The sequence below is a fragment of the Leuciscus leuciscus genome (genome assembly GCF_965113295.1).
Source record: "Leuciscus leuciscus genome assembly, chromosome: 25".
Lineage (NCBI taxonomy): Eukaryota > Metazoa > Chordata > Actinopteri > Cypriniformes > Leuciscidae > Leuciscus > Leuciscus leuciscus.
Window position 1 is genome coordinate 19236795 of NC_138724.1, and position 13769 is coordinate 19250563.

General features: G+C 38.1%; 1 protein-coding gene across 1 annotated transcript in view; it reads left to right on the forward strand.

Annotated features, from left to right (window-relative positions):
* The window catches only part of poc1b (POC1 centriolar protein B), a 35044-nt gene that overhangs the window by 3203 nt on the left and 18072 nt on the right, over positions 1–13769 (forward strand). The window contains exons 2-10 of the mRNA XM_082159882.1: positions 842–926; positions 1001–1172; positions 1977–2156; positions 2244–2351; positions 2440–2555; positions 2644–2777; positions 3523–3591; positions 3679–3831; positions 4029–4106. Of these exons, the coding sequence (XP_082016008.1) occupies positions 842–926; positions 1001–1172; positions 1977–2156; positions 2244–2351; positions 2440–2555; positions 2644–2777; positions 3523–3591; positions 3679–3831; positions 4029–4106 (1095 nt within the window). The remainder of the gene's footprint in view (positions 1–841; positions 927–1000; positions 1173–1976; positions 2157–2243; positions 2352–2439; positions 2556–2643; positions 2778–3522; positions 3592–3678; positions 3832–4028; positions 4107–13769) is intronic.

The following is a 13769-nucleotide window of genomic DNA, read 5'->3' on the forward strand; positions in this document are numbered from 1 at the left end:
GCTTGTCTGCTGAAGGGAGCATGAAGTGCTCTAAAATGTCCTGGTAGACGGCTGCGTTGACTCTGGACTTAATAAAGCACAGTGGACCAACACCAGCAGATGACATGGCACCCCAAACCAACACAGACTGTGGAAACTTCACACTGGACTTCAAGCATCTTGGATTGTGTGCCTCTCCATTCTTCCTCCAGACTCTGGGACCTTGGTTCCCAAATGAGAATGAAAATTTGCTCTCATCAGAAAAGAGGACTTTGGTCCACCGTGCTTTATTAAGTCCAGAGTCAACACAGCCGTCTACCAGGACATTTTAGAGCACTTCATGCTTCTTTCAGCAGACAAGCTTTATGGAGATGCTGACTTCATTTTCCAGCACGACTTAGTATCTGCCCACACTGCCAAAAGAACCAAAACCTGGTTCAATGACCATGGGATTACTGTGCTTGATTGGCCAGGAAACTTGCCTGACCTTAACCCCATAGAGAATCTATGGGGCATTGCCAAGAGAAAGATGAGAGACATGAGACAGAACAATGCAGAAGAGCTGAAGGCCGCTATTGAAGCATCCTGGTCTTCCATAACACCTCAGTAGTGCCACAGGCTGATAGCATCCATGCCACTACGCATTGAGGCAGTAATTCATGCAAAAGGGGCTCAAACCAAGTACTGAGTACATATGCATGATTATACTTTTCAGAGGGCTGACATTTCTGTAAGTAAAATCCTTTTTTTTTTAATTGATTTCATGTAATATTCTAATTTTCAGAGATTTTGAATTTGGGGTTTCCAAAAACTTTGGAAAATAAACATTTTACACCTTATTCTTCTATGATATCCTTTTCAGGAGGATCCCACCCTTGAGAGACATTTTAAAGGTCACAAAGATGTTGTCTCCTGCGCTGATTTCAGCCCCAATAATAAACAGCTGGGTATGTCATATTATTTATCTTCTATTTTCAGTCAGAGAACATCCCAACATAACCACTTGCAACTTCTCTTGCAGCTTCTGGATCCTGTGACAAGAACCTTATGATCTGGAACCTCGCTCCAAAAGCAAGGGCGTTTAGGTTTGTGGGTCACACGGACGTCATTACAGGTGTTCATTTTTCTCCAAGCGGATCTTTGGTGGCGTCTTCATCCAGAGATCAGACAGTTCGACTTTGGACGCCCAGCATGTGAGTACAGATGATCTCTTAAGAGTTTTAATGGGTTAGTTCACCCAAAAATTATCCCATAATTTACTCGCCCTCAAGCTATCCTAGGTGTATATGACTTTCTTCTTTCAGCCAAACACAATCGGAGTTATATTAAAAAAAATATCCTGGCTCTTCCAAGCTTTATAATGGGAGTGAATGATATCTTGTTTTTTGAAGCCCAAAAAAGTGCATTCATCCATAATAAAAGTAATCCATACGGCTCCAGGGGGTTAATAAAGGCCTTTTGAAGCGAAGCGATATCTGTATTTATAACTTTATAAACTATATTCACTGGCTTCAGGTAACGGCCGTACGCGAGTCAAGTTCCGGTGGAAGAGTGACCTCTGACACGACGCTTGACGTATTGGCGAATGCGGAAGCACAGAGGAGAGCGCAAAAAAAAAAAACACCGGTCACAAGTCAGAAGTTTAAAATGAGAATTTTTGAAGAGAAATGTCAGAGGAGCTTGAGTTTGTTTCCCAGCCCTATTAGTTTGAACTGCGAGAGGCGTCTACTCTCACCTAAGCTTATTTTGGATATTTTTCAAAAACACATCGCTTCACTTCAGAAAGCCTTTGTTAACCCCTTGGAGCCGTATGGATTACTTTTATGATGTTGATGCACTTTTTTTCTCTCATTATAAAGCTGGGAAGAGCCAGGCTATTTTTCTTTTATATAACTCTGATTGTGTTCGGTTGTAAGAAGTCGTCTAGCACAAATACACAACTAACCCTTTAATGTATTATATGTATCTTAATGCATTATTGTCTATGTGTGTTACAGAAAGGGTGAGTCAACTGTGTTCAAAGCACACACAGCGAGCGTCCGAAGCGTTCATTTCTCCAGCGATGGCCAAAGGCTGGTCACGGCCTCAGATGACAAGTCTGTGAAAGTGTGGGGTGTCGAACGGAAGAAATTCCTTTACTCTCTAAACCGGCACACCAACTGGGTACGCTGTGCGAGGTATGAGACTATGTGTCTAACCTTTCCGGTTTTGTCACATAAAGTGGGATTTCTCTCACTCTCACTTGTCCTGTCTGTCCCTGTCAGCTTTTCACCAGATGGTCGTCTCGTTGCTTCCTGTGGCGATGACAGGACGGTTCGCCTCTGGGATACATCCGCACGTCAGTGCATAAACGTTTTCACAGACTACGGCGGGTGAGAATTGAGCGTTGTTGGTGCTTTCTGAATCTTTCTGAGGATACTGTATGTTTATTGGACTAAAGTTTCCTGATATTCTGTTTAGGTCAGCGACATTTGTGGACTTCAATTCCAGTGGCACATGCATTGCATCATCAGGAGCGGACAACACATTAAAAATCTGGGATATTCGTACAAACAAGTTAATACAACATTACAGAGGTAGTTAATATAAACGGAGATGGTTTCACATCATGAAAATGTATTTGTTTTTAATTCTTGTTTTCAAGCATTTTACTTGGTCTTGCAGTTCATAGCGCAGGGGTCAACAGCTTTTCCTTCCATCCATCCGGAAACTATCTGATCAGTGGTTCGAGTGACAGTACAATGAAGATCTTGGACCTGCTGGAGGGGAGGCTCATCTACACTCTTCACGGCCACAAGGTGTCACCCTCTCTAATAGCGTAGAATTTGAATTCTAGCTGGAACAATTGGGAATTCATCAAAAAAAAAAAGATTCTCTCATCTTTTACTCACCCTCTTGTCATTTCAAACCCATATTCTTTTTTTTCTTTTTTAATGGGACATAAAACAGATTTTTTGGAAAAAAATATACAGTTCTTGCCATACAACAGGAAATCAAGAAATCACCAAAAATGTATCACAACTCTTGGGGGTTTTTGGGGGAAGCTTTTTTTGCAATTAAATATTTTAACATAATAATTTTGGTATCAAAATAATAATAAACTAAATAATAAATATTCACTTTTTAAAGTTAATTTCTAAAGTTGTTGAAAATGCTATCTTTCTTATTTGACTGGTAATATTTGGTCTATTATGTTTTGCTTTTGCTTATGTGTTACTGTCCATGCTGTCAATGGTGAAGCCGAAGACAATTTTACACATAATAAAGTTTCTGAATATGAACTGAAAATAGTCATATGGAGTACTTTTACAGTATGGTAAATTATTATTTTTATTACATGAATTGAGCTTGATAGTCATGATCAACTGTCATTGTATGGCAAGAGCTGCATAATAATTTGTTAAAAACAATATTTGTTTGTGTTAAATAGAAAAAAATAATTATTCCTAACATTTTTGTGTATTTTGTGATGTAGACCTGCATTAAACAGCCCACCCTTAGAAGAAAAGCCATAAAGTGTAATTTCCCCCCCTCTGCTCTCAGGGTCCAGTGTTGGCTGTGACGTTTTCTCGAGATGGAGATCTGTTTGCTTCAGGAGGTGCTGACTCTCAGGTAATTGTGATGTAATGTTAATGTTTTATTATCCGATTACCGTGGAGCTGATCATGTCACTTATGCTCGTGATCGTCTGGGTTTCAGGTTCTAATGTGGAAGACCAACTTTGATTCACTGAACTACAGAGAGCTGTTGAGCAGGCATAGCAAACGAGTCACTCCAGATCCCCCTCCACACCTGATGGACATTTACCCTCGATCCTCTCACCGACACACTGCTCAAAATGGCACAGTTGAGGTCAGTGCCCACAACTGCAGTGCTATTACAATACCCTTGTGTTTCACAAACGGTACTGAGTTTCCTCTCGGAGATCAGTACAGCGTCAACACTGTAGATCAATCCAGTACATTGCAGTCAATATATTAGCTCTGTGACACCAGCACAAACACTGCATTCAGGTTAGTTATTATCTCTCATTCTTTCGTTTTTCTTAGATTAACCCCATTGTTGCTGATACTCAGTCTGGTGACCCTCAGGTGGTTGAAGTGGGACGTGTTCTTTTCTCCACAGCGGTAAGATCTGAGCTCTTTTTGGAACTGATTCATGAAGTCAGAACTGTTTCCAACCACTAGGGGGAAATATAGGCTAGCTAATGTTAAGCCCTCATCGAAAACTGCCACACTTTTGCTGTCCCTCATGTTTTCTTTTTTAAATGATCAATATTTATCAGTTTAAGTTTTTTCCACATTATTATGGTTTTGTCTACTCCTTACACTTCTGTTCTCTTGTAAATATGTGAGTGGGGTGTAAAAATCTGAGACCACATTGAAAATCTGGCATTCTATCATGAAACCAGGAGAACAAAACAAAAGAAACTAGTAAATTCCTGCAAATTTTTCACATTAAATTTGAACTCGGATTGCTATTCTGATACTATAATTTGTCATTAAATATTAAATACATTTGTCAATATGTTTTCACTCATTGCTTTTCTAATACTTTAATTTGTAATGAAAATGAGATATTTAATTATTTATTAAATGTAATTTTAATATATATTAATATAATAATAATAGTGTGTGTCTATATATATATATATATATATATATATATATACATATGTATGCGTGTGTGTGTGTATATATATATATATATATATATATATATATATATATATATACATATGTATGCGTGTGTGTGTGTGTGTGTGTGTGTGTGTGTGTGTATATATATATATATATATATATATATATATATATATATATATATATATATATATTCAATTAAAATACAATTAAAATAGAAGCACTTTCAGCAAATTTTTGGACCCTGCTGTATAATTATAGTTAATATGAGGCACATGATGGCTATTAATGTGGCCGGTTTTCCCAAAAAATAACTGTTTATTATATTCAGCCCAGTTTTGTTTGTGTGGCCGGCAGCTTTCCAAATCGTTCTTATTTACTGCGTGCCTTGTTCTTATCCGAATTATGGGAATGTCCTCGTGCTTCCGTGCAAAATGCTGTGCTTTCTGCTTTACAAGCGGATTGAGGAAATGCTGCGAGACGGCACACAACAGACTGTGGGTGCCTCGCTCACGTGTTTACAGGAAGTCTCTTTTTCTCCCCCTTTCATTCTCTCTCTCTCTTTCTCTTTTTTCGAGTGCTCTGATTCTGGCTGTGTAGAGTAGCTCGAGCGTGAAAGCAAAAACACACCGAGCACACACACGTGTCTAAAGCTGGGCTCTGATGTGACCTCACTTTGCTGCTGGAGCCATAGACTAATAATAGACTCCTCCACAATGTGACTTTAGCTCTCTCTCTCTCGCTGTCTCTCCCTTTCTTCCATTTGTTCCTTTTGTCTGTACACACTGTACTGCATAGAGAAAACTAGTGTCTGACTTGGACTTCTGCACACACGTTGACTAGTCGATTCGTTACGCCAATAGACTCTGGATATGTGTTGACATGTTGTTGATCATGTGACTTTAATTGCACTTATTCTATATGGTGTCAGTTGATGTTACTGTACTGCGTCCCAGTGTTGCTATTTGTCTACGTAGGCCTAACACATTCAGGTTTTTGCAAGGTCCATCCTGGTTCGATTCTGATTCACAGTTCTTAGATTCAGTTCTTCAATTCATTTTGTTTCTGTTACATTTGAGTGCTTTATCAGTTGTAATGAAAAGATATGAAAGAAATTGTCCATGTTTTTGCGAGTCCCATTCAGATTTGATTCTGATTCACAAGCTTAAGATTCAGTTCTGGTTTCGGTTCATTTTGAGTCTGTTTCATTTGGGTGTTTTTCAGTTGTAATGAAAAGATATGAAAGAAATGTTCCCATTCTAATTCGATTCTGATTTACAAGCTTTAGATTCAGTTTTGATTTTAATTCAAATTGAAATTGATTCTGTTTCATTTGGGTGTATTTCGGTTGTTTTTCAGATATTTCAGGGTTTTTCCCGCTTTGAAAATATTTTGGCGGCCTCCTAAATGAATCGGTGTCCCGCCAAAGATTTATTTTTATTGTTTTTTTTATCATTTTAATGTGACAATACCAATAACGGAACAAAACAATCGGATACTGTATGTCAAATGATCTGTGCATTAAATCTTGGAGTATAAATGCAAAATAATAGACCTGACACTTTTTCTATGTAATGTGTTACTTTGTTGCTCACTTTGAGTCACTCAGTGACTATAGTATAAATTACCTGAGTGTTTTTTTTTTTTATTTCATGAATAATAGGATAAGTTAATATTACAAACTGTTGTTTTGCATTTATTTAGGATTTATTATGAGTATACTGGCCTGGGTAAGGTACTTTGTACTGTGTTTGTTGATGACTGTGTTCGTCCGCCACCACCGAAAACCATTTTTGACCCAGGAAAAACCCTGCGTTTTCTCTCTACTAATGCTGTGTATTATAGAGGGCAGTGTTTCAGACTCTTTCAAACTGGCACCTTGTCTTTTTGAACTAGTTATTAAAAGAACTGACTCATGGGAGTAATTTGTTTGTGAATCAGACTACACTGGGTGAACTACCTCTTGCCAGAAACAAAAAAAGGCTGCTGAAGCTGCATGGCACGTGGTTTAACCCACTGACTACTTAACTAATCTTCTGGATGACAAGTTGAGTAGTAAAAAATAGCCATATAGCGCACATTCACTTTTACCAGCATTCACACTTAAAAAAATTCAGTTCAGTCCAGGATGCCCTCCCGAATCCGACCTGTCAGGGCCCAATTTCAGGGAAACCCTGTCATTATCTGGCCCTGAGCATCCTGTAGTCCTTCAGGACAGAGTTTCCTCATTCTGCTTCCCTGCCTTGCGTGCGTGGGAGCAGAGACATGAGGAAGTGGACGGCAGAGAGAAGTATGACCCGTGGCGCCTTTTTGTGTGACGCTTCCTGCCATCACTTCCTCTTGACTGACTCTCTCTGGAGTCCTTTTAGCTTGAGTGTGTGTGTGTGTGTGTGTGCACTGATGCGGTCCTCAATTGGTGGAACTCCTCTGCATCTCGGTCCTTGTTGACTCCCTGATGCATTATGCATAGACAACATAAGCAAGACCAGAGGCATCTGAACAGCAGGGAAAGGACCACGACCCAAGTATTAGCTTGTGTCAAAGCACTCGTGGGTCTGGTGGTTAGCAGTAGTTAGTTACGTCACTTTCCCATCCCGCTCCCACCTCTTATACATCAGTAAAAGCGGTAAAATAAATCATATTAAATAATATTTTCCTATAATAATACCTTTTTTTACTTGTATCGATATGTCTGTTTATTTGAGCATTCATATCACATCCTACAGTGCAAGAGATATTGAATTAGTCACAGTCCAATTACAATATTGTGATGCATCACTGCATATTGAAGATGTATCGCATGGTGAGGTAGTTGGCGATACTTGATATATATGGTAAAAAAAATATTGTTTTACCAAAAAATACTATGGTACAATATCATCTAATAATTAATAATACATAGATCAATTAATTGAATACATTCATAATGTTAATTTAAATTATTAATAATATTATACTTTTTAATTATTTAAAAACAATGACAAATTAATTATATGAATACTTACATTTTTGTAGACATTGTACTGCAACATCAATATTTAATTCAACAGTTCAAGCAGTTCAGTAAGTGTAACATTCACTCTGTAAAAATGTCATTCTGTGGCTTATCTATAAACCAAATCCAAATGGGATTCTAAACAAAAGTAAGGCTATTTGTTCTCTATGTATGGTAAAATTTAATAATCATTGTGGCTCCACGAGGATGATTATCTCATTTTTGTACAATATAAATAGGTTATTGGTTGTATCTTTATATTAGATGTCAAAAAAGTAAAAATTGGTACAGTTTTCTGATTGTGTTTGTTGCATTGCAAAACACTTTTTCTGCTATTGAGGTGGGATATGAGTAAGGTTAGAGACCGATTTCATGGTACGGTTAGGTTTAATGGCGAGTTAATAGTGTAATAATAGATGCAATTAGAGAAATGAATTACATGTAATTAAAGGCAGGTGTTTTTCTTTTTAAATATAAGTATAATGTAAAAACATGTATGCAAAAATGATTCATTGTATTAAGTGCTTTCAAATTAGTATTCAAGAATAACTAATCAAATTAAACTCTGATGAAGAAGATGAAGCCTTTTTTTATCATAATATAGTTGTTCAAATGATACATTCAACCGAGTGTGTGCATGCTTGTTTGTTTGAGGGTCTGTAGATGTGTGTGCGTTTCTGGTATTACGTTTCTGAAGGTTGCTTGTAGGGGTGACAGACAGGAAACAGGCAAAGAGCCTCTTCCTGTTTTGTAAAGAGCAGGAGATTGGGTGGCCGCGAGGTGTGGATACCAGCTTGAAGGCCTGCCACCGGCTCCGGTGACAAGACGTGACATGACGGAAGTAAATCGCTAAAGATAGAATGGCCCAGGGGAAGGTTCACTTTCCACCGGTAGAGCTTTGAGAAAGATAGCCTTACAGGGAGAGAGAGTGGCTTGTCATTCTCAACCAAAAAAACAAGAGCTGTCAGCAGGAAGTACTCATCGATTTGAATCAGATTGCATTGGAAGAGATATTCAGTTCATTGTTTGTGCTTTTTAGAGTTGTTTACTCAACCTTTATGGTGAAACATACATAGCACCTTTCATTGAAGAAATGTAGGTGGTGAAGTGTGGAAATATGTGTTATGGTTATGCAACCGCAGTCATGTTTCAACTGTTATCGCAAATTTCCTTTTGTTATGACAGTAGGCGGCATTGGCACTAGAGTTATTACACCTTTCTTGGATTCTCCTGAAAGCGCAAACTAAGGCAGATAATAGAAAAGGTCAGTTTGCATGTCTCACCCGGCCCATAATCCCCTGCACTGACCTAGGGACCTCAGACCGGGACTCCGGCAGACAAACAGGCGCTCACACATCAAAGACACAGGAACCCGGGTTGGTTCATCACTTATTCAGTGTAGGGCACACCCAGAACTCGGTGTGTCCGCCTTAATATTTGATCTTGTTTCTCGCCCATTGTGTCTGTCTGCACCTCTTCCTTTCTTTTCTGTCCATTAAATACTGTTTTTAATCCACCCCTTTCATCTCTTTTTTTTTTTTTCATTCATCTGCTTTATCTGCTGTCTTTTGAGTTCCACCAAAGGCTATTGACCCTTCTCCTAGAATAGAGCTGTTCCGTCCATTGAGTCACACTGGCACTTTAACTTAATGGCTGATCTCACTTCCTCCATTAAAGCAGATGGTTCCTAAATAGTCCAGACCTCATCTTAAGTACCTGTCAAAACGGAGCACAATCACGTTGACTGTAGAGTTGAAAGGACCTTATCAGAATATGGCTAAGGGTCTGTTTTTCCTCTCTCACCTGACATTTCTTTCTCCATGAGCTCTCTCAAGGGTATATGGTGGCCCAGAGAGGGGCACAGCTTAAAATACGCTGACAGTTCGTCAACATTGATTCTAAAAATAGTGGGTCTGTGCTATTGCAGGTAACAGGGACACCTCAAAGGCAAACTTTGAGCTGCTCTCCTGCAATGCACTCACTTTGCTGTCCGTCTACATAATCTCTTCTGTTTCAGATATTATGCTACAGCAGAAAAAAATGTTTGTTTAATTTATTGTTTCGTTTACTGGATGAACCATCCATCCTTTACAAAATAAGACATTCAGTTGTTTGGGGTCGACAAGATTTTTAATGTTGTTAAAAGAAGTATTTTATGCTCACCAGGCAAGGCTGCATTTATTTGATGAAAATGTACCTTTTCTATTTTAGCATATTTTAAAATGTAATTCATTCTTGCAATTGCAAAGCTGAATTTTCAGCATCATTACTCCAGTCTTCATTGTCACATGATCCTTCCGAAATCATTCTGATATGCTGATTTGCTGCTCAAGAAACATTTATTATTATTATTATTATTATTAATGTTGAAATCAATTGTTCTGCTTAATATTTTTGTCGAAACTGATTCTTTGATTAAATAGAAAGTTTAAAAGAACAGCATTTATTTGAAATAGAAATCTTTTGTGACTTTATAAATGTCTTTACTGTCACTTTTGATCAATTTAATGCATCCTTGCTGAATAAAACTATTTAAAAAAATAATAATCTTACTGACCCCAAATTTTTATTTTTATTTATTTTTTTTATCCACTAGTGGTGCAGAGTTTATACTTTTAATCATAACAATTGTAATGAGCTTTCCAGACATTTTAAAGCATGCTAAAAACAGTTATATATCCTATTTTATCATTATTAAAGGAACATCATTACTAAAGGAACAAGCCAACATTGGACCATCGCAATGGCAGAATAGATTATCTGCTCAATACTTTTGAATACCCACTCAATTCTCTATATGATGCTATATATACACTCCTCACAGAACAGGTTTGTGCATTATGAGCACTTTTATGCAGTAAAGTGTTTGTTTGTGTACATGTTTTTTAACACCACAGGTACAGTATAGCCTCTTCAGAGCAGCAGAGCCTCTGTGAAAACGTAGCAATTAAAAACACAGGTCATCCCTCCATGACCCTTTACTTTAATAGAGAGGCGCTGCATGCGCGGTTTCGTGATTTATTTTGATGCTCCATTTAACTGTCGCTTTTCTCTTCACCTGTATGAGTTTATTTTTAACGTAGTATGAATGGAAGGCGGAAGCGCCTCTGTGAACTGTGTAGGATGCGCTATCAAAACATCGCTTTTCACTGATGGAAAAAAATTTGCTAATGTTTTAAGCTCAAAACCAGCTATGAAAACTAAACAAAAATGAACCTACACATACTCTTGGTAAATTGTTTTTGTGGAAGTTTTATTTTTAGTTGGTGAAGAGGTGAGTTTTGGTTGATTTATTTTTTTTTTTTGGTTGATAAAATATATTTTACTCCCTTGGCATTAGTGTTTGAAATGAACAGGGGTCAGAAAACAAATCAACTTCCTCTGAGCGAGAGTACAGGAGGGTCATGGGCTCCGGAGGTACAGCTGAAACTCAATACTGATCAGGGTTAGAGGGTAAGTTGCATCCCCCCCCCCGTCCCACCTGTTAGGAAGTCATTCATTTCTATTCCTACACCAGCGCTCCCTCCCTTCTCTCCCATCTCATTCACTCTATCTAAACCTTCCTGTGTCAAATATTTCCCATCTTCTCCCAAAGCTTTTTAGTTTTTTATTGCGTGTAATAGCTGTTGTAATATTCTTTTTATAAAAGTCAATGTTGTCATTGTTGCGTCATTTTCAAAATATGGTGACAAGCATCCCACTTCTGTTACTTTTCAGTATGAAAAATATTACAAATATTCAAGAAACATTAATTATATAACTTTTTATTAAATACTTATAAAAGTACCTTGACTATATTATTTCATTTTTGTAACTATATTTTTGATTTGCCAGGGGCCTGAAAAATACATTGTCTCATTTATCTGACATACCACTTCAATTTTTGTTTAATTTTGTACGTAAAAAAAAAAAGAGGATGATGATGAGGCAATGCATTGAAATATTAACGTACCTTTTAATAAAAAAATATATATATTTTTTGAATATTGAATTCAAACATCAGCTTTTTCCAAGTCAGAAAGCCAATCTTTTTTTTGAGAATGACTCTTGCACACATTTCCATTCTTCCTATTGTACTTTTCACACTCTTTCCTGTTTATTTTTTCTGTAGTCTTATACCACGACCCTCCCTCTTTCTCTCACACCATCCCTTTCCGACCCTGTTTTCCTTTATTTTTTACACAAAATACCACACGCACGCCGACAGCACCACTGTTGCCTGTTTGGCGTCAGCTGGCCTCGGCCTCACAATGAAACGCGCGGGGAATGTCCGTGACCCTTTGAACCTCAACCCCTTGCGTCCCACTCTCCCTGCCGCCCCTTCCTCCTCTCCTCTAATCCCCAACATCCACCTCCAGCCACAGGCCCGCAAGGGCTGTCAGGCGCCTCTCTGCCGACCCGTCCGGGCCTTATGGGCTTAACCCCGCACAAGTCACAGCATTCTTCCTTGCCTGTGGGAAATGCGTTAGCATTACTCATTCTCTTTCCCCTCTAACCCCTCACACCTATTCCCTTGAAGATGAGGGGAAGTCTTTGGGTTGAATTGGGCCAGGGGGCTTTGACGTGGAACTTTGAAAGGAGGCAAGGCCCAGCTAAAGTGCACTTAACCATAAAGCTTCACATTCCTCCCAGGGCCTCCTCTTGCGAAAGCAGTGACTACGCCAACCGCATTATTCACGTCTATCTCAAACACTCTCCAAAAATGCGGTGTTAAGAGATTGAGGTCAGTGAAGTCCTTATCTCAGAGTGCGTTAATGTCTGTGTACACATCACCTTTTAACCCTTCAAACACTGCTTTAAATGCATTGCACTGGTGCGACAATCTGTTTTCGCAAGCCAATTTTAATGCAAGCAATAATTGTAATGGAATTTTATACAAAGAAGTATTTTTGTTGTTGTTGTTGTACGCCAATATCCAGTGAAGTGAACCAATTTTAAAGATGGTTTTTAAACCAATGAAGTCCTGTTGGCTTGCTGATTCGCAATTAGTGGCAAGCTCATTGTGTGTTGTAGTTTCCCACAGATACTTTGCAGTCGATTTGGTATTACCAAGTTCAAAAGCAGATTATCTAGCATTTGTGTAGCAATGGGGTTTAGCTTAAATTAAATCCCACACAGGGACCCTCTTGTTTCCGTGTGTTTGTGAATTTACCTACATTGCTTTCTGATGTTTGAAAGTTAACGGTTTTCCCGTTTTTAAGCCTGATAGCTGTAATTCTAAAGGAATTACACCAGTTTACTAAAAACAAAAGCTCTAAAATGTGATGTGAAGTTAATGTGAATTAGTGCATTTTTGTTTGTTTGAAATAATTCCTACATTGTGTATTCAATGTTTTCATGCTAACCATGTTGTTCATACTAGACTATAAAGCATGTATCTCAGTGATTTATCAATAAGACATACCATAATCATTTTTAAGTAGGGATCCTTGATATTTAGGTACCCTGTCAGTTATGAACCTCCATTAGAGTTAATTGTTATTGGTCAATATTGCATATTTCATTGTTCATGTTCATTTCCTCTATATTTACTTTTGGAATTACATTTTGACCTTTGCCATATATGCAATATTTAGTTTTTCTAAAAATGTATATCTTTTTTTCATACTGTGCATTTAAAATGATTACTTTTTTTTGTGTGTGTGTGGTTTATTGTCAATTAATTTAGACTGAATAGTTATATTTTATGCCATTTCCTAGTAAGTGTACCCTTAACTTGAATTAATACTAAATTAATTTTCCACTGCACCAGCAGACAACAGAGGTATTTGTAAATATGAGACTCTTTTTATTGACGTATGATGGTCATATGATGACCATGCAGGAGTTTCTTAGCCAGTGTGGAGCCTCGTTTCCATCAGGCCCGGAAGCTAGATCACCATTAGCACAGAACTGAGAGAAACCTCCTCAACCTGAGAAATGACCCAGGGTCACAATGTCTCCATCTCCCTACTCTCTTGCAATTTTTGTCCTAGTCAAAGTTGATATTTGGAACTTGTGTGTGAGTACGCATGTAGTTCACAGGACAGGCATATACCTATTCTGGCTGGTGTCACAGGTTTCCTGCCCATGATTTGTTTATGTACTTGCAATATGGTTGCAATAGCTTACACACAGAGCAGGGAGGCTTTACATGAAATAAGTTTTTCAGGTGT